Source organism: Colletotrichum costaricense (genome assembly GCF_030867565.1).
Source record: "Colletotrichum costaricense strain IMI 309622 chromosome Unknown Scaffold_10.1, whole genome shotgun sequence".
Lineage (NCBI taxonomy): Eukaryota > Fungi > Ascomycota > Sordariomycetes > Glomerellales > Glomerellaceae > Colletotrichum > Colletotrichum costaricense.
This window is the reverse complement of record NW_026848239.1, coordinates 635,028-654,062: the sequence shown is the minus strand read 5'-3', so window position 1 is coordinate 654,062 and position 19,035 is coordinate 635,028. Positions and strand designations below refer to the sequence as shown.

The 19,035-nt window shown below is 54.7% G+C and overlaps 6 protein-coding genes across 6 annotated transcripts; 5 read left to right on the top strand and 1 right to left on the bottom strand.

The window, feature by feature from the left end:
* Positions 1 to 597: 597 nt before the first annotated feature.
* On the top strand, positions 598 to 2,906 carry CCOS01_09816 (uncharacterized protein; the record flags this gene model as incomplete). The annotated part of the gene is made up of 4 exons (XM_060457973.1): positions 598 to 839; positions 895 to 970; positions 1,024 to 1,388; positions 1,439 to 2,906. The coding sequence occupies 4 exons, from the start codon at positions 598 to 600 to the stop codon at positions 2,904 to 2,906; spliced, it is 2,151 nt and encodes a 716-aa protein (XP_060311138.1).
* Positions 2,907 to 3,765: 859 nt separating this feature from the next.
* Positions 3,766 to 3,918, top strand: CCOS01_09815 (uncharacterized protein; the record flags this gene model as incomplete). Its single annotated transcript, XM_060457972.1, has 1 exon — positions 3,766 to 3,918. The coding sequence occupies one exon, from the start codon at positions 3,766 to 3,768 to the stop codon at positions 3,916 to 3,918; it is 153 nt and encodes a 50-aa protein (XP_060311137.1).
* A 3,540-nt stretch (positions 3,919 to 7,458) lies between these two features.
* Positions 7,459 to 8,306, top strand: CCOS01_09814 (uncharacterized protein; the record flags this gene model as incomplete). The annotated part of the gene is made up of 2 exons (XM_060457971.1): positions 7,459 to 8,098; positions 8,152 to 8,306. 2 exons carry the CDS (start codon positions 7,459 to 7,461, stop codon positions 8,304 to 8,306), a joined length of 795 nt encoding a protein of 264 aa, XP_060311136.1.
* A 720-nt stretch (positions 8,307 to 9,026) lies between these two features.
* CCOS01_09813 (proteasome maturation factor UMP1) lies at positions 9,027 to 9,547 on the bottom strand (the record flags this gene model as incomplete). Its single annotated transcript, XM_060457970.1, has 2 exons — positions 9,027 to 9,464; positions 9,542 to 9,547. 2 exons carry the CDS (start codon positions 9,545 to 9,547, stop codon positions 9,027 to 9,029), a joined length of 444 nt encoding a protein of 147 aa, XP_060311135.1.
* Positions 9,548 to 10,128: 581 nt separating this feature from the next.
* CCOS01_09812 (ABC transporter) lies at positions 10,129 to 12,126 on the top strand (the record flags this gene model as incomplete). The annotated part of the gene is made up of 1 exon (XM_060457969.1): positions 10,129 to 12,126. The coding sequence occupies one exon, from the start codon at positions 10,129 to 10,131 to the stop codon at positions 12,124 to 12,126; it is 1,998 nt and encodes a 665-aa protein (XP_060311134.1).
* A 1,266-nt stretch (positions 12,127 to 13,392) lies between these two features.
* CCOS01_09811 (chitin synthase) lies at positions 13,393 to 17,132 on the top strand (the record flags this gene model as incomplete). Its single annotated transcript, XM_060457968.1, has 2 exons — positions 13,393 to 15,874; positions 15,925 to 17,132. The coding sequence occupies 2 exons, from the start codon at positions 13,393 to 13,395 to the stop codon at positions 17,130 to 17,132; spliced, it is 3,690 nt and encodes a 1,229-aa protein (XP_060311133.1).
* Between the last annotated feature and the right edge of the window lie 1,903 nt (positions 17,133 to 19,035).

Sequence of the window (19,035 nt, the reverse complement as noted above, 5' to 3'; positions counted from 1 at the left end):
AGCACTGCGTCTTCCCGCCAACTTTTGCGACCCCGTTCCGATCGAGTGGCTTGGCCCTAGTACAGGGAAGCCAAAGTCGACATACATCGCGCAGCTGGGCGTGAGGGGTCCTAGGGTGTTATCGCCCACCACGACGCGATCGAGAACCGGCAGAGAGCTTGTCGGGACACCCGTACGGAGGGATCCTGCCTGAGAATCGCACTACGCGCCACCACACCGACCGCTGTGTCTGATACCAGGAGAAAGCCGCCATCATGTCGAGCGCACAGGGTGGAGGAGACTCCAAGTTGTTTGCCAGGGTAAGAATTCGTTCTTGTCTCTCCTAATTTCGTTGCGCATACATGTCTTGCCGTTGGACAACGTCCTTCGCGAATTCTGTACCAAAATCCTTCGATATTTGTCTGAGACAAGCTGAGCTTGTTATCTGGGAGTTATTCCTACTACTGTCTGCCCCGCCGTCCCCAATACCACCAGCCTTGCTGTGCCTTCCGGTCTCGAGCTTCAGCTTCCCCTCTCATCATATGTTGCTGGCGCAATCGTCTTCACCTCACCTCACGTTTTCTACCTTGGATGCTGTCGTCCTATGTGTCGCCCGCCATGTTTATGGCCTACGTGCCCCCGCCGACTTACGTCAATAAACTAATAACCTCCAAGGGCAAAGTCGCAGAATTGCGGCTGGAACTCAACAGCGGCGGCAAGAAGGACAAGAACTATGCGAGCAAGAAGATTGCGCTGAAGAAGATCGTCGCCAACATGACCATGAGCAACAATGATATGGTCGCGCTATTCCCCGACATCATCGGCTGCATGCATATCCAGAGTCTCGAGATCAAGAAGATGTACTACCTCCCGATAGCTCCCCACGGAATATTCAGGTGTTGACGAACCATTTAGGTGCTTCTTGTTCCTGGTCAATTACGCAAGGATGCGACCAGAAATTGCCGTCCAGGCTATTCCTGTCCTGGAGCAGGTGAGCGCGGCCCCTTGACTTCCTGAGAAGTCAGTTGATTAACGTCGCCCCAGGATATGGAAGATCACAATCCGCTGGTCAGAGCGTTGGCCCTGCGAACGATGTCTTACATACATGTCCGGGAATTCGTCGAGGCGACTGTTCCTTTGGTCAAGCACATGTTGAAGGACGCGGATCCATACGTGAGGAAGACGGCCGCCTTCTGCGTCGCAAAGCTATATGACCACGATAGGCGCATGATCGAGGGTTCAGATCTAATCGACAGGCTCAACACGCTTCTCAGAGATGACAACCCTACCGTAGTGGCCAGTGCGCTAGCATCGTTGATGGACATTTGGGAGCGTAGTGACGCCATCAAACTTACCATCGACTACAGCAATGCCTCCAAGATGGTGGCTATCCTTCCCGACTGCTCAGAGTGGGTACTATCAATCGCTTTGCAAAGGCTGTTGCTGACAATCATGGCAGATGGGGTCAAACATATATCCTCGAGGCACTCATGTCATATGTGCCTCAGGAGTCAGGGGAAGCTTTGCTTCTTGCCGAGCGCATATCGCCGCGTCTTTCACATTCAAACTCAGCCGTCGTGCTCACCTGCATCCGTGTCGTTCTGTATCTCATGAACTACATCTCGGACCAGAGACAGATCGCAATCCTGTGCAAAAAGCTATCTCCTCCCCTGGTGACGCTCCTTGCCAAGGGCCCAGAAGTACAGTACCTCGCTCTACGAAACGCTCTCTTGATCTTGCAGCGTCGACCTGAAGTCTTGCGCAACGACATTCGCGTCTTCTTCTGCAAGTACAACGACCCCATCTACGTCAAGGTCACGAAGCTCGAGCTCATCTTCATGCTCGCCAACGAAAACAACATCGATGAGGTCCTCACCGAACTTAGAGAGTACGCGACGGAAATCGACGTTCACTTCGTTCGCAAGGCAGTGCGAGCGATAGGCAAACTGGCTATCAAGATCGAGCCGGCAGCGCGGCAGTGTATCAACCTGCTCCTCGAACTGGTTGCGACCAAGATCACGTATATTGTACAGGAGGCCACGGTCGTTATTAGAAACATCTTCCGCAAGTATCCGAACCAGTACGAGTCCATCATCGGCACTCTCTGCGAGCACCTCGACTCTCTCGACGAGCCGGAAGCAAAGGCTGCAATGGTTTGGGTCATTGGACAGTACGCGGACAGAATAGAGAACAGCGAGGCACTCCTGGAAGACTTTTTGTACTCGTTCGCCGAGGAGCCGGTAGAAGTGCAACTGGCACTGCTCACGGCGACCGTCAAGCTCTTTATCCAGAGACCAACCAAGGGTCAAGAGCTGGTGCCTCGCGTCCTCAAGTGGGCGACGGAAGAGACGGATAACCCGGATCTTCGCGACAGAGCGTACATGTACTGGCGACTCCTGTCGACAGACATGGCCGCAGCCAAGCAGATCGTCATGGGCGAGAAGCCGCCCATCACGGCCGAATCCGAGCGCCTCGACCCGGCCACACTCGAAGAGATGTGCCTCAACGTCGGCACGCTCGCTACGGTGTACCTGAAGCCGGTGCAGACCGTCTTCCGCTCAGCGCGGCCCAAGAAGCTGACGGACTCGCCGGCGCTGCAGAAGCACCTCCTCCCGACGTCCATCGAAAACCAGAAGAGCTTGAGCATGCTCGGCATGGGCGGACAGGCCCAGGATTATAACATGCACGGCCAGCACATCGCCAACGACCCGGCGGCGGCCAACGGCGAAATGGCGCAGGCGGTCAACGACGCGGACGCGTACTTTAACAGTATCGGACCGCAGCAGATGGCGGCCATGAGGATCGACCAGGGAGACGTGTTTGGTGAGACTGGGGGTTACGAGACGGGGTATGTGGTGAATCAGCACGCTCCGCAGCAGGTGGTGCAACCAGCGCAGGGGAGCAATGGTGATTTGCTGGTACTGTGAGAAGACACATGCGACGACGAGCTCAATGGGATGTGTGTTGGAGGAGGAGTAGGATTTTTGTTGGACTGTAGGCTACGAAACGAAAGGATATCCTCGGTATTTTAGTAATGGCAGTGTGAGGGAAAAGTTGACAAGTAGCAAATTCGAGGAAGTCATTGGCCGTACTTATCTCCGTGTGCCCGAGGATGGAGAGCAACCTCCAGCATACCTGACTGAGTATACTAGCATGTTCGTGTATCTCTAGGTTAATATAACTAGGTTGGCGTTCCCTCAACCTATAGAGTAGGAAAGGACACAACATGGAATCCAAAGAAGAAGCTGCGGAGAAAATAGATTCTTCTTTCGTCATCTCCCCTATTTCATACCTTCTTCGATGCATGCGCGAGCAGATGCCAGAACCTACAGGCTTGAGATGTGATGAGTATTTGTCTTAAAAAGCCATTGGAGAGTTCAGACAAAGACGAGACCAAGTCGTGCAATGCGGGCGCACGACAGATGTTTGTTTAGCGGCGGGCCTCGACGGGAGGTCTAAGGGGTCCGGCCGGAACCTTGAGTTTTAGGAGGAATCTACAGTTCTAAGGGGCCGATGGGATAGGCTACTGGACCGTACTACCTACAGAAATGCAGGCAAGCTGTAGTTCTTTTCGTAAATGTGAAAGGAGAGCAGTCATCAGGACCCTCAGAGCGTGGCGGAGCACACAAGTCCGGCTCCGGCTTTGGATTGGTGCCGTGGTCTTGATTCCCGTCAGTACCTTAGGTAAGGCAAAGTCGGCAAGGTCGGTAACTTGGTATCAGCTTCTGCTGTTGTTTGCGACGATATGGTCGACAAGTCGGGCAGGTCAACTAAGACTTGGGCGCAATGCCGGTCCATTGGGGCTGTATGTTGGTGTCTGGATTTTGGACGGACCGGCGCAAGCGAGTGGAGTCTCCATTGTTTCTCCCGTCACCCCGCGATTTCTGTCCGGACAGAGATCGTGGATCCCGGTTCGAAGATTGTGTCGCCCACCAATGATGGATTTCAGATATTGCTTTTTCCACGTCGTCTTCTTCGCATTTTCTATTTTCCAAGTCGTCGGTACGAGAGTCAGAACGAGAAACATTCGCTTCAATCGTAACTCGTGCACTGGGGCACTACACCGTTCCCGGTTCCCCCGATGAAGGATCTGGACAATGGTGTTAAGAAGACGTCAACAGTAACCCAAAGGAGCAGGAGACTCGGACTACTCTCGGTGGGCCATGGCTGGCCATTGTCGACAGTCCCCCATCCTCAAAGGGATTGGTTGGGAACCCCGGGCATCTTTTCCGCTGGAGCCGTGGATGGATCTGGGCGCCCGACGACAACACACACGATCTGGTCCGAAAAGCTTGGGGAGTCTGGATGCGGCAGTCCTATGAGTAAACGATTACTCTTCTACCCGTGTTACGGCCATCAGATCTGCCCAGGGCCTGTGTCCCGCCCAGTGAACATGTGAACCTGGCATAGGTGGTTCTCCTCGCCCTAGCAGATCTGTAACGAGGATCTCGCACTTCGTCTGGACGTTGCAGAGCACCGGCTTGAAAGACAACAGGCCAAAGCATGGAAAGCTCGTGCTCTGCGTCGCTAGCCTTCGAATGCTTCCCCTGTAGACTCTTTGGGTTTTGAGTATGTTCGTGCACTACATTGGTTTCCCTCGTGCCTGCGTGTTGCATTGGTGTCAAATAAGGCCATGGGGCGACAGGCGAAATAAGCCTGAGGAGAGTTTCGGGTTCCTGACAGTCTTATCCCATCTTCAGAAACATCAACATAACACCCTCACACACTAATCTGATGGTCCTGGGAGGCTGAGAGTGCGAAAAACACAAAGCGGTGACGAAGCCAACCGTACGTCTTGTAATGCTGCGAGGTCGTAACCAATCCAGCCGCTTTTTGTTTTTTGTTGCCTGCCGTACCCCTAGACGAATCTGTTTCCCACACGCGTATGGGGTGCTGCTGAAACATTGCACGTCTATCTTTCTATATCGCGCTTGAGTTGAGGAAAATGAGGGGATTTCAGATGCCCAGAGAAGGGGCGCCGTGGCGGGGACCGCAGACTAGCCTGTCCCTGCGAGGAAGGGGAACTGAACCGGTGAGGGCACCATCGGTGGGTACGTATCGGAACTGACACAGCCTCGACCGACTGATGATGCGGCTGACTGCAGGCGAACTGAAAGATGGTTGTAGGTAATTAGTTGGTTGGTCTAGATTAGTGGCAATGGCACTGACGGTTGGAAATTTGACAGGCAGCGTCTGGGTGCGTTTCCTCTGCTCTGTTACGGCGCGTGTGCCATTTGATCCTTTCCATTCCCTCGCTCCCGTTCCCGTTTCCCCCGCGAGACGCCCAGATCTGGAGACGGAAGGAATGCGAACGGTGCGTGCGGTTGGGAATGTGTCACATTGCGAAATAATAGCGTCCTGTCTTCTGGAGCGGTGACGGCGGGGGAGGGCACCCGTGGAGGCCGCGGTCAAGTTAGCGAATGCACTAGCCTTGGCCGAGTCCAGCAGGCGTGAAGATACTCGGAATGGTATTTGTATGAATCGATGTTTTATCAATTGGTGCGCACTCGGATACTTTGATTTCGAGGAGCATGCGATGAGATGGCGAATAATGGTGCAAGTGCAAAATAGATGAATGGAGGAGGAAGCATTGGGGAAACACTGGAATTGAGGAACTTGAGGGACTCCAGATTGGGAAAGGAGACGGGAAGGAAGACCTGGAGAAAGTGGTTCTTTCCTCTTCCAACGTCATGGTTGCCCCTTCTCTTTAAGTCTGAGGTGCGCCTTCCCGACAATCTCAGGTACTCGCATTGCTTTCCACTAGACGGACTGTACTTCGCGACAAGTATCGTTGTCAGGGAATGAGAAAGAAGGAATCAGTCAAACTTGCAACAAGAGGCATAGGGCCGCGAGAGTACCTTAACTGAGGAACACCGAGGGAAACTACAGCAACCACCCCGTTCCCACAAACTATTCAGTCGCGGCGGTTGCAACTCCGGCCAACATCTCGAATGCCCGATTGTTGATTCTGCTCGCCAGCCAGTCTCGATTTGAAATAGGTACTTCGGATCGGTCCTACTCTCTGTTTTTCTAAGCAGCTAACCCACGACCGAGAAGCAACATCAAACATCAAGGATGACGACCAGGACAGCAGCTGGAACTTGGTGACCAAGAAGAAGATAAAAGAGAGCAAGCTTGTGACACCCTCCACAACATCCTCGACCCTTGATCGGCTTCGCCCTTTGCTGCCGATATCCGCCGCCGCCGTGTCTATCGCCATCGCCGCCGCCTCCGCCGTAGCAGCTTTGTCAAGGAGGGCCTGATAGACGAAACAGCCCGCACAACTCGACTAATACCGACCGCTCGGAAATTCGACGGGAGACGACGTGATTGCCGGGTACATCGTCATAGCACCACCCTGTCTAGTCTTGTCTACATACGTGCCCACCTCGATTACCTTACCGTAAGGTAGGTACTCACGTACTGTTCCTAGAGGTACATTCCTGCCTGGAAGAGCGTGAGGGTAACCATCGAGACACGAGACGACCAAACGCCGCTTCGGCAGCGAAGCACCGCTCTCCCCTACCGACCGACCTTCCTTAGGTAACCATACCTTACCGATACTCGGGAACGGATACAATCATCTACCAGCAGCAAACTCACATGATCTTCCCTACCGACGACAGAGAAGATCTGTTCGCACACGTACCTGGCAAATTCCGCGACTCTTTCGCCTCCAGCACAACTTGGAAGTTGGAACGGAATCATTGCCGAGCCATCCAGCCCAGCCCGTCCACTCAACCTACCTACCTTGCCTAGTCTGGATTACTAGGTAGTGTGGTAGTATAGTCAGTCAGCCAGTCCACTCGCCCGGCCTCAGCAAAGCAGCGTCCCCAGCCTGCCCAGCCGAGCCCAGCACTGGAAACTGGAGACTGGAGACTGGAGACTGGAGTGCAGGTGGAAAAGAGAGACAACGCCCACGGCCCACGGCCCACGAGCCACGCCTTCCAAGTTCCGCCAAGCCATCTCCCCATTCGACATTCCCGTCAGGTCCTCTCTCCCACGTCTCCTTCTCCAACTCTCGGCCCCGGGTCTCCATTTTATCCTTCCTTTTTCCCACCTCGCTGGTTGGGCTTGAACTTGGACTGGTCGAACGCCCACGCTTTGGATGCACTGATCACCCGCCTTTACCACCCGCTTCCGCCTTCAGCGTTCCCGTCCAACATCCTGAACGACCCCCCCAAATCCTGGCAACTGCCACAACACCGGCCTTGCTACCCACGCCAACTGGTACCATCCCGACTGGCGTCTCTGCGTCGCTGTGCCTCTGCGTCTGACCGTCTCACCCGAAGACTGCAATTCATCCCCCCGATTCTCTTCCGCGAAACACTGAGATCCCACTCGTCGAAATATCCTCAACTTTTTCGCAGACTGCCGCATGCATTGAGCCACTGTATCCGATTCGGTTCCAATCTCAATCACCACGAGCCCGCGCTCCTCGAGGCTCGACGCTGCCGTTGCTCTTGCCTGTGATCCGCAATGGCCGATACCAAACCCGCCGACGCCAACACGACCGTCGGCCAATCACCCAAGGACTCTTCGGCGGCGCCAAAGGATACCATTCCAATGAAGACCCTCCCTCAATCCTCGTCGACGGAAGCCGACGCCGCCGCAGCAGACACAACGAGGCCGAAGACTACTTCATCAAGCAAGACACCCGGCGATGCGGCATCAACACAGCCTGAAGCCAGCACGTCGGCCGTGGGCGATGCCGACGATTCAATCGAGCCGTCAACCAAAGGAAAGGAGAAGGACTCGCTTTCGTCGCCAGCGACCAAGACTCAGGATGACTCCATGGCCATCGGTCCCTCTGTCGATGACGTCCAGCCCGTCACCAACTCTCCAGCAGATGGCCCAGTCTGCAACATCACCCTGTTGCTCACTACTGGTGCAAGACACCCTTACAAATTGGACGAAAAGTACTTGACAAAGAGAAACGTCAATGTTCCTGGATTGACCGAGGCCGGAAAGAAGGACCCCTTCACCATCAGTGTTTATACCTTGAAGGAACTCATCCTCAGGGAGTGGCGTGAAGAATGGGATGCCAAGCCTGCGAGCCCCAGCAGTATACGTTTGATTCATTTCGGAAAGCTGCTGGACGATAAGGACCAATTGAAACGTAGGTTTTCCCTGATATCTACGTTTCCCTTGATTCATCTAACCTTGTTCCAGAATACCACTTCAGTGCTGAGGCAGCCAACGTTGTACACATGACCGTCCGGCCAGCCGATATCGTTGAGGAAGAAGAACCTAAGGGAGGCAATAAGTCAACCTCTGGCGGCGGCCGCAACCGAGAAGGTGGCGGTGGATGCTGTGTTATCTTATGATCGAGCGGTCCCAAGATCTGGGCCCTTTTCTTCTGCGATCATCACTCCTTTCCTTTAACATCTCGCCCCCGCCGAACAAGAGCCATTCCTTTCTAGTGGGGAGAATGACATGCATGGAAGAAGAGCAGGCGAGAAAAGACTCCATTGGGTCAATCTGGCTTGAGTGCTCTGCATAGTACGGTACACGATACAAAGAGGCAGGGGCCTAGCCGGGGTCATGGTTTCGACAATGCATGCAATTCCAGAAGTGCCCAGAACGGATGGGCTAGTCGGCCTGGTGAGGCCTTCGGTAACGGTGTTGCGATGGGTCTTTTATCTTTTCTCATGTCTCGCGTGTCTCTCTCCATGGAGGCCACCCCGACATCCATCGAGCGTATTACAAAGAGCGAAGACAATAAGGGGACATTCGGAGTACAACGGCGTATCATAGCTTTGTGTATTTGTTCTGGTTGATTCTTCTCCACGCCCCGTCTATGGGTGTTGTCCATAGGATAGTAGAACGCATTCTATTCCATCTTTCCGTTGAACCTGGACGCTTCGGTGAATTCCTTCTATGGCCTTGACATTTCCTTTGCCGCGCCGTCCTGAGGTCATGACGCATATCGTAGTAATACAATTCCAACCCTGGTCCTCCTGTCGCATCCCTCTGATCCAGGAGCCCAGGTCCGCTCTCGGTCATTCCAACCCCGTCATATCTCTCAAGCTTTCTCTCTATCACTCTCAAATCTTGAGCTTCCTCTCCATCTCGTCGTGCATACCAACGATGCCCACGCTCTCCTCGCCGGAGTAGACGTCCTCCCACGTGACGCTGGAGTCCTTGCCGCGGAGGATCTCCTCGTGGACGGAGGCCTTTTGTCCGCCGAGGGCGAGGGGCCGCCACTCGCCGTTTTGCGTAATCTTGAGCTCCATCTGGCGGCGGATGGGTTCGGCGAGGCCAAAGGTGCGGCGGAGCGTCTCCATGCGCATGCCTTCCTGGGTGGCCTCCCAGTTCTTAAGGCGGGACTCGAGAGGGTGGGCGGAGGCGGCGACGTTTTCTTTGGCGTCGTAGGCGGACTGGCCTACGCCGGCGCGGAGGGTGTCGTGGACGCCCGGTGCCGAGGGGGCGTTGGCGCCTGCGGCGAAGGTTGTGGGTTGGTTTGCGGCGGGGACGATTCGCATCTGGAGGGGGACGATGTTAGTTTGGGAGGGGGTTCCGTGACGGAGGGAAGGTGGATTGGAGGTGGGAGACGACATACCGACATCTTGAAGGTTCTTCGGGGTGGACTGTGGTTGTTGGGAGGAGAGGTTTCGTTTGGGGGATCGTGTTGATTGAGATGGAGCTGAACGGGCTGGGTGACGATTATGGGAGCTTGCGCTGCGTTGATGTGCCTGGAGCTCTCCGGCGTGCCTGCTGGCTGCTGCTACCCAGTCGTGCCAGTCGGTCCCGCCATTACCTCAGCGAGATGGATTGCACGTGACTTCCAGGCTGAAATGCAGACGCGGTAACCTCAATCCTTAGCGTACCTGATCCCTGTCGGTATTTTCTTTCCGCTCCCCGGACACGGATCCACATTACGGGTGGGGCGATGACGGCCGAGCTTCGACACCGAGATCGCAGCTGGTTTTACGTACTTGTACCCAAAAGTCCGGGGAAAGCTGCCCCGGATTTTTCGTTTTTCGAGGAGAAGGAAGAGTCACAATGTGAAAGTCATCCCACGACTATCCCAACGACGCGATATTAAGGGTAACGGTGGTCAATTGGCGTTGATTCCACTCGCTCAGACAGTGATTCGCTCAATCTCTCCCATTGAAGCAGGCACACATACACACTCGTACAATCACAATGAGGATACCGAATCGTTCTCCCCCGATCCTAAGGATCGCCAACGGCTCCTTTTACCGGCGCCACCCTAACACGCACACCACGCACCCGAACCCGCCCCTCTTCACAGACCTGAACCTCGAGCTGTCCTCCGCCACCGCCGCCGACAAGAACAAGAACCACTGGTGCATCGTCGGCCCCTCGCTCTCGGGCAAGACGACGCTGCTGCAGGTCCTCCGCGGCCAGCACCTCGCGATCCCGCCCACGGCGCGAACGTACCCGTACCTTTCCACCGAGGCCGTCTCGCCACGCCTGCGGAGTGCCAATAGGGCGATACAATATGTCGGCTTCGACGGTGACGGCGGGTTGGGCGGCGGGCATACTACCAGTGCGTACCTCGCCGCGCGGTACGAGTCGAGGAGGGAGAATACGGATTTCTCGCTGCGGGATTACTTGCTCGGCAACACGGAGCTGAATCCGCTCGATACCTTACCGGGGGAGGAGAACCTAATGCCGCCGGAGCTCGTGGAGAGGGTCGTGAAGGACCTGAGGCTGGAGCCGCTGCTGGATCTCCCCGTCGCGTTCCTGAGTAACGGCCAAGGACGGCGCGCGCGCATCGCGAGGGCGCTGTTGGCCACGCCGGAGGTGCTGCTGCTGGATGAGCCGTTCATGGGGCTTGATCCCCCGACCGTGGCCGGGTTGAGTCCCGTGTTGGAGGGGATTGCGGAGCGGGCGAGTCCGAGGCTGGTGCTGAGTGCTCGGCCGCAGGATGCGTTGCCCGACTGGATTACGCATTTGTTGTATTTGCGTGGGGACTGTCAGGTTGGGTCGATGGGGCCTAAGGAGGAGGTGTTGGAGGGGTTGAGGACGTATGTGAGGGGCGTGTGGAAGGGTGGGTTGAAGGAGGATGAGAGGTTGCCTGTGCATTCGCTTGTGGAGATGGGAAAGGTTTTGACTGCGAGGGGGGTGGAGGGGGATGGGCTCTTCTCGGCTGGAGAGAAGGATTCGCATGCTGTCGAGTCTGCTTCTTCTTCTGCTGCTGAGGCGTCGTCCTCGACTGCTGGGGAGACGGCTGTGGGTGAACCGCTGATTGAGATGGACGGGTGTCAGGTGCGGTACGGGAACAAGATCGCGCTGGGCAACTGGTCTCAGGAGACGCCGTCCGGGCCCAAGGACGGGCTGATCTGGACTGTCCGGCGAGGGGAGCGATGGGGCGTCTTTGGGCCGAACGGGTCTGGCAAGACGACCGTTGTGTCTCTCTTGTGCTCCGATCACCCGCAGACATACTCCCTCCCCATCAAGCTGTTTGGCCGGAGCAGGCTACCCGAGCCCGGGTCTGGGCAGCGGCCTGTCACGTTCTGGGATATACAGTCACGGATAGGGCACTCGAGTCCCGAGGTGCACCAGCACATGCCCCGCGGCTTGACTGTTCGACAGGTGTTGGAGAATGCCTGGGCGGATACGTTCAAGGGTATTCCTGTATTGGATGATGAGGCACGGGGAAAGGTTGAGGCGACGTTGCGGTGGTTCACGCCGGAGTTGAACCCGGGATATCAAAAGGCTCCATCGTCTTCTGTCACGGATGACGGAGGTGACGTCTCTTGGTCGGATAACTACCTCTTTGGCGGTCTCTCCTTCAGCGCCCAGCGCATCGCGTTGCTCCTGCGCGCTGTGATCAAGAATGCCGACGTGGTGGTGCTCGACGAGGCATTTAGCGGAATGGACGATGCTGTCAGAGACAAGTGTATGCTCTTCCTCGCTAAAGGAGAAGAGAAGACGTATAGCGGGGAGCGCATCGTGGACAGTGAGGTAGCCAAGGCAGGCCAAGTGCGGGTCAGGGGGTTGAGTGAGAGGCAAGCGTTGATCTGTATCAGTCACATCAAGGAGGAAGTGCCGGATTGTGTGCGAGAGTGGATTTGTTTGCCCGAGGCCAACGAAGGGTTGCCGGCGCGGTTTGGGCGGTTTGATGGGCCTTTGAGGACGGATGAGAAGCGGTGGAGGGCTCTTTGGGGTGTGTGATACCTCTGGACCCAATGTTTTTTCGTGGCAGTTCACATGAAGGAGAACAAGTTGGTCCCAAAGGACAACAGGACTGAGAGAACGAGGGCAAGAGAAGCGAATAGACTTTTGGTGGATATAGAAGTAGGTAGGTGATTGTTTACCCCAGAGGTGAGCTGCACATCATCCATGTGGGATAGATATCTCAGACGTTGGGTACCAAAGTGTATCCGTAGAAAGAGCCGCATGTGGAAAAGATAGACGTTGAATACCAAAAGCAAATCATCCAAGCCCTCCTCCACCGTGGGCCTGTCAAAGCTACCTTGCTACATTGCCATTACCGTTTGGCGCAAAGATCGTGCTGTGGCCATGGGTGCAAGAGTTGACAGATTTGGCGGAGTGATGAGGTCCATGTGCAGGTGAGTGACGACCCACGGTACTTTGTACCTTACCTAAGGTGAGGTAATCAATCCATTTTGGGCGACAGGTTCAGGAACGGCCAGCGGGCCCCGGGGGCGCTAAGAAGGTGCTAACCGCTACGAGGTCCCACGAACAGGCTCAGCCCCCCTGCGCTGTACCTCGCCGGCCCGCTTTTCGCAGGCGGGACACCACACGAATCCCCTGCAGTCGTGTCCCGTTGCCCCGTCAACGCGATCCAAGTCTCCGATCCGCCCTGTTGCCCCTCAACACACTCGCGGATGCGCTGGGAGCGAAAGAGACGCTAAGGTGCTGCGTACCCGAGAGGTGAGAAAGAGAATGGCGCAGGTTACAGGCGCAGAGTGATTGCCCATCCACGTTTTTTTCTGACTCCCCCCAGCCTCCCCAACACTTGACCCTCCTTCCCGCAGCTTTGCCCAGATGCTTTACCTCCCTTGCTGCTACTGCTCTCTCGCACATTGCTCCCTCTCATATCATCTCTCGAGATCCATCCCACTTTACCAAAAAGCTAGTCTTTAGCATAACCACTACCACCATCACCAACCTTGCCGTTTGGGATTCCCATTGAGAATTTCCAACGGCGCTACCCTTTGTCGAGTTTCGACACTTACACCCTCACACCTACGTCTTGGACCCTCATTCCAGTCGTCGAGACACTCAAGGACCCGAATTGACGCCACGAGGCCGACCTGAGCTACGTCAATCCCTCGCCCACACAATCCCATCGTGGCGCCGGCCCGTTGCAAACAAAGAACACCCTTACGAGACCCGGCCCTTGAACAACAATCCAGTACAGCATTCCTCTAACCGTTTCGTCCCGGTAACCGGCGGCGCAAACAACATCTCATCATGGACCCAAATACCCCCTCGCGACCGCCCGACTACAGCCTCCCACCCTACGACGACCGCGACGACGACACTCCCACGGGACGCTCCAACAATCCCGCCGCCATTCGATTACTGACTTCAGTCGAGGAGCCCATCATGGACAGAGCACCGTACGTAACTCCCACCGCGCCCCAGCAGTCGACTTCGGCTTCGACACCAGTCAGCGGCGCCAAGAGCGCATCGCGACCTTTTCATTGTGCTCCTTTTTCTACTGCTGCTACTACTCCTGTTTCCGCTTCTTCCATTCCTCGTCTTCGACAGGTTCACAAGACACCCGAGTCGTCGCCCAGCCTCTTCCCACGCCCTCTATCGCTGCGCAGGAAGAAGTCGGACGCTGCAGGCCCGGTGATCTCTACGCCGGACCACCTCGACGCATTGAGGCAGCAGGAGGAAGGAAATCCAACTTCACCCTTGTCCCCAGCACCCGTATACACACCGCGCTTAAGTGGCGTGGGCGTTGTCGACTTTGCAGACGCTCAGCGTACCTCTCGAATACCGGTGCGGTCTTCTACTGTAAAGTTGCAGAAAAGGACCAGGCCCAACTCCATCAGAGAGTCGCAAATTCGGGACAGTCTCCCCACCATACCAGAGGGCCCTTCGCTGCGGAAGAGTCAACTACACCAGTCCTCCATTTGTCCCGTTCCTCCATTGTCAGATGATTCTACCAATAACGCAAGCACAAGCTCACATGAGGAAACCAACAGGCCCCGATCCAGCAGACGATCCTATGCGTCGTCCATCTTGTCCGACCGCTCCGCGTCCATTCGAGACCCCCCGAGCATGCCGCCGCCCGACTCAACCTACGTTCCCTTCCAAGGCCGCGATTACGCCCGCGAGTACGAGCGCACCTACGAGCAGGAGTATCAGGACGACTACCCGTACGAGTACCAATCAGGACGTCATTCACCAACAAGGACATATAGCCCTTCCCGCCTCTCGTCGGACTTTACAAGACCTCCGGCCTCGGGCATTTATGAGCCATCAGACCTCAATGGCAGCCCCAGACCGGGAACTCCGTCTTCAAGATATGGTGGTAGCCCCCGACGACCGCTTCCGCCTGCGCCGTTGTTCTCGACTGGTGCGAACCGTAACTCTGCCGCTTTTGCCGATGACGCCACAGTATCGATCCCTCTCCACGATAACGACGACGTATTCGGACCCGAGACCGACATCAGTGAGAGCCAGCCGATGAGAGAATCGTACATGTCCCACGACCAGGTTACGCTGAGCGAGGAAGATGCAGAGACCGACATCAATGAGAAAGTAGAGCATTACGGCCCGGCTCCGGATGGAATGCAAGAGCGCCGAGGTGTTCGCGCACCGCAGATGTCGAGAAAGGAGGTCCAGCTTATCAACGGAGAGCTGGTCTTGGAGTGCAAAATTCCTACGATTCTTTACAGTTTCTTGCCTCGCCGCGACGAGGTCGAGTTCACCCACATGAGATATACAGCCGTCACCTGCGACCCCGATGACTTTGTCGAACGCGGATACAAGCTTCGCCAGTCAATTGGCAAAACTGCTCGCGAAACGGAATTGTTCATCTGTGTCACCATGTACAACGAGGACGAGTTTGGCTTCACGAGAACCATGTACGCCGTCATGAAGAACATCTCTCACTTCTGCGCTCGTTCTAAATCGCGCACATGGGGTGATAATGGTTGGCAAAAGATTGTTGTCTGCATTGTGTCCGACGGCAGAGAAAAGATCCATCCTCGCACGCTCGACGCATTGGCGGCAATGGGTGTCTACCAGCACGGCATCGCCAAGAACTACGTCAACCAGAAGGCAGTGCAGGCCCACGTCTACGAGTACACAACACAAGTCTCGCTCGATTCCGATCTCAAGTTCAAGGGTGCCGAAAAGGGTATCGTGCCCTGCCAGTTGATCTTCTGTCTGAAGGAGAAGAACCAGAGGAAGCTCAACTCACACCGTTGGTTCTTCAATGCTTTCGGCAAGGCTCTGAACCCCAACGTGTGCATCTTGCTCGATGTTGGTACCAGACCCGGCGGTACATCTTTGTACCACCTCTGGAAGGCTTTTGACAACGACTCCAACGTTGCCGGTGCTTGCGGAGAGATCAAGGCCATGAAGGGCAAGTTTGGAGTGAACCTCCTGAACCCCCTTGTCGCTTCTCAGAACTTTGAGTACAAGATGTCCAACATTCTCGACAAGCCTCTTGAATCCATCTTCGGGTACATTACCGTCTTGCCCGGTGCACTCAGTGCCTACCGATACCACGCTCTGCAGAACGACGAGACGGGCCATGGTCCTCTCAGTCAGTACTTCAAGGGAGAGACGCTGCACGGTCAGCATGCAGACGTGTTCACGGCAAACATGTACCTCGCCGAGGATCGTATCCTCTGCTGGGAGCTTGTCGCCAAGCGTGGTGAAAGCTGGGTTTTGAAATACGTGAAGGGATGTCACGGTGAAACCGATGTGCCAGGTAAGAGATCTGCTCTCATCATAGCTTACAATTACTGACATAGTCTACAGATACTGTTCCTGAGTTCATCTCGCAGAGACGTCGTTGGCTGAATGGTGCCTTCTTCGCTGCTGTGTACTCTCTCGTTCACTTCAAGCAGATTTGGTACACTGATCACACCATCACTCGCAAGATCCTCCTTCACATTGAATTTATCTACCAGTTCCTGCAGCTCATCTTCACCTACTTCTCCCTGGCAAACTTCTACCTGACCTTCTACTTCGTCGCAGGCGGTCTAGGCGATCCCCTGGTAGATCCCTTCGGTCACAGCATTGGTCAATACATCTTCACGGTCCTACGATACACTTGTGTCTTGCTCATATGTGCGCAATTCATCCTATCGCTCGGTAATCGACCGCAAGGAGCAAAGAAACTGTACCTCTTCAGTATCGTCGTGTATTGTATCATCATGATCTACACGACATTTGCCACCTTCTACATCGTCATCCGTCAGCTAAAGGAGAAGGACAATCCGGAGATTCACATGGGCGAAAACGTCTTTACCAACTTCATTGTCTCGATTCTCTCGACTATCGGCTTGTACTTCGTCATGTCCTTCTTGTACCTGGATCCCTGGCACTTGTTCACTAGTGCGGCTCAGTACTTCATGCTTCTGCCTGCGTACATCTGCACTCTGCAAGTATACGCCTTCTGCAACACGCACGACGTTACCTGGGGTACCAAGGGAGACAACGTTATGAAGACTGATCTGGGTGGCGCTATTGGAAAGGGCAACAGTGTCGAGCTTGAAATGCCATCCGAGCAGCTTGATATCGATTCTGGCTACGACGAGGCGCTTCGCAACCTCCGTGATCGCGTCGAGGTTCCCCCCTCGCCCATCTCCGAGGCGCAGCTGCAGGAAGACTACTATAAGAGCGTGCGTACCTACATGGTGCTCTCGTGGCTTATCTGCAACGCCATTCTCGCCATGGCCGTGTCTGAGGCGTATAGCGAACGCGGCATTGGTGAAAACTACTACCTTGCCTTCATTCTCTGGTCTGTGGCGATTCTGGCTCTCTTCCGCGCCATCGGCTCTACCACGTTTGCTGTTCTCAACGTCATCAGCATGATTGTCGACGGCCAGGTGCGCATGAGTCTCAAGGTGCCCAAGTGGATGGGCGGATTCGGCGAAAAGGTCAGCGAGAAGATGAGCAGCGTGTCGAGTAGTGTTGGAAGCAGCGTCGGCGGAAGCAAGCTCAGCAGTGTGTTCAAGCGTTGATCCTCACTCAATCACCATCGGTGCCGATTGTTGGCGCTTGCTTCTTGCACTCTTGCTTTTGCTTCATAGACACAGCGATGGCCTTCCTTCTGCTATTCCTTGACGACTGTCACGAGTTGACTTGCAGCTTTTTTGAGGCGTTTTATTGGTCGACGTTTTGCTTGCATTCTCCTTCATCTCCTATTGCGAAAAAAGTTGCAAGGAGGTAAGTTTGGGGATTCATTAAATGTTTTTTGTTCTTCAGAGATATCACATGGGTTTTTGCGTTTTTTGCGTCCTAACGAGACGAAATGAGATGAGAGCTGAGGAAATGCTTTTTGCTGTAATGAATGCTAGGTGGAATGTCGTGTACGTATTGGATCCCAATGTTCGGGGGTCGGGAATCATGAAGAAATGGCGGGGGATGCTGATGCAGGATATGTCGTAAGCGGCATGAGCATGAAGAGATGCGAAAGGAAAGATTGAAAGAGTCATGTGTAGATAGATGAGAATTAGCACGAACAAAAAAGAATGATAGGAATGATGTCTCGAGGGCGAAGTCGGCCTGAGATGGACGTTGTTTCTTCTTTTCATGACAAAAAATTGTTTCCGTCAGGTCCCTGTTCATTAGTGAATGCCGTTTTAATGAAGCTTTACCACTGAATGACCCGCTCATCCAGAGTACTAGACTTCATGCTGCTTTGGCAGCGCGATCAGTCATGACCAACATAGACCTTCGATAGACGTTTTCACCGGCTCGCTCATACCTGAGGTCTACAGCAACACCATTATTTCACCGTTCACGATTGATTTGGGCTCGATGAAGCGGTTCTCGCGCAGCAGGGCTCTAGGAACGCTTACATCCGCCAACTCTTAGCCTCTCCGACGCGCTCGGGGCTGGCGAGACACTCCTCGAGGGCCGTCTAGTCGTAGGATGGATTCACCCAGTAAGTAGAGGATCATGTGTAGGACGGTGATCTGTCGCATTATGGTGAGGAAGTTTCCAGGAGAAGGGGCAACCTTCCGTCATCTCGCGCAAGACGGACTGTCATGAGGGGTTTTCTTGTGCCCTGGAATCTGTGTAGGACCATATTCCCGCCGGCGATGAGAGATAGCTTTGGTTGGTTGAGGTAGTGGCTGAGTGGACCACTGGTCGTCTTGTCGTGGCATTGCCATGGTAGAGGTCTGAGGGCTGAGATGGGCTAGGCCGGGTCATCTGAGGTGTGTTGGATTCTGAAGCTGGATGGAAGAGGTGTACCGCTTAGAGTGCAGAGGTTGAGAGTACCAAGGCGAAGAATACGGCTTGACCTCCTCAGGCTGGGTCAAGGGTCGTAACTCTTTGATCTAAGACCTATGCCATCCATCCTCAGTAGATCATGTTTAGGGGCATTCTGATGTCGACTGGAGGTTGGGGCCATCGTCATAGCCGAGTGTGATGGACGTAGGTGGTGTTCAGGCTTGGCTGAACTCGAGAGATAGCACCGTCGATTACCTTACGGGATGGGGGCCTACGGCATCGCCTCCATGCAGCTGAGTACTTGAATGGCCTGACCCCAGTCTGTTTCTTCTGATAGTCGTACCTGTGTCGAGAATCAGTTTCATTAGAGGGAAATACGTGATGGCAATCTCTGCATGTCGCCTCCCTATCGCCGCCAAGTTTCGGCATGTGGAGTAGCAGAATCCACTCGTGCCTCGCAGACAACTTGCCACTCAGACTCAGATTTATCTACTCGTACCATCATGAGTTTGTAATAAGGTAGTTTTACGTACTGTGACTGTTTTACTAAGGAACCTCATCCGAAGCCTTGCAGAGTCAATTATACTTACCTCCGAAGATTCTCACTAGCTTTGAACTGAAGGCCTTCACAAGATGAATTTTCAATAAGGACTTACATTGCAAGTACCCTGCTGTTCACCGCCTCAG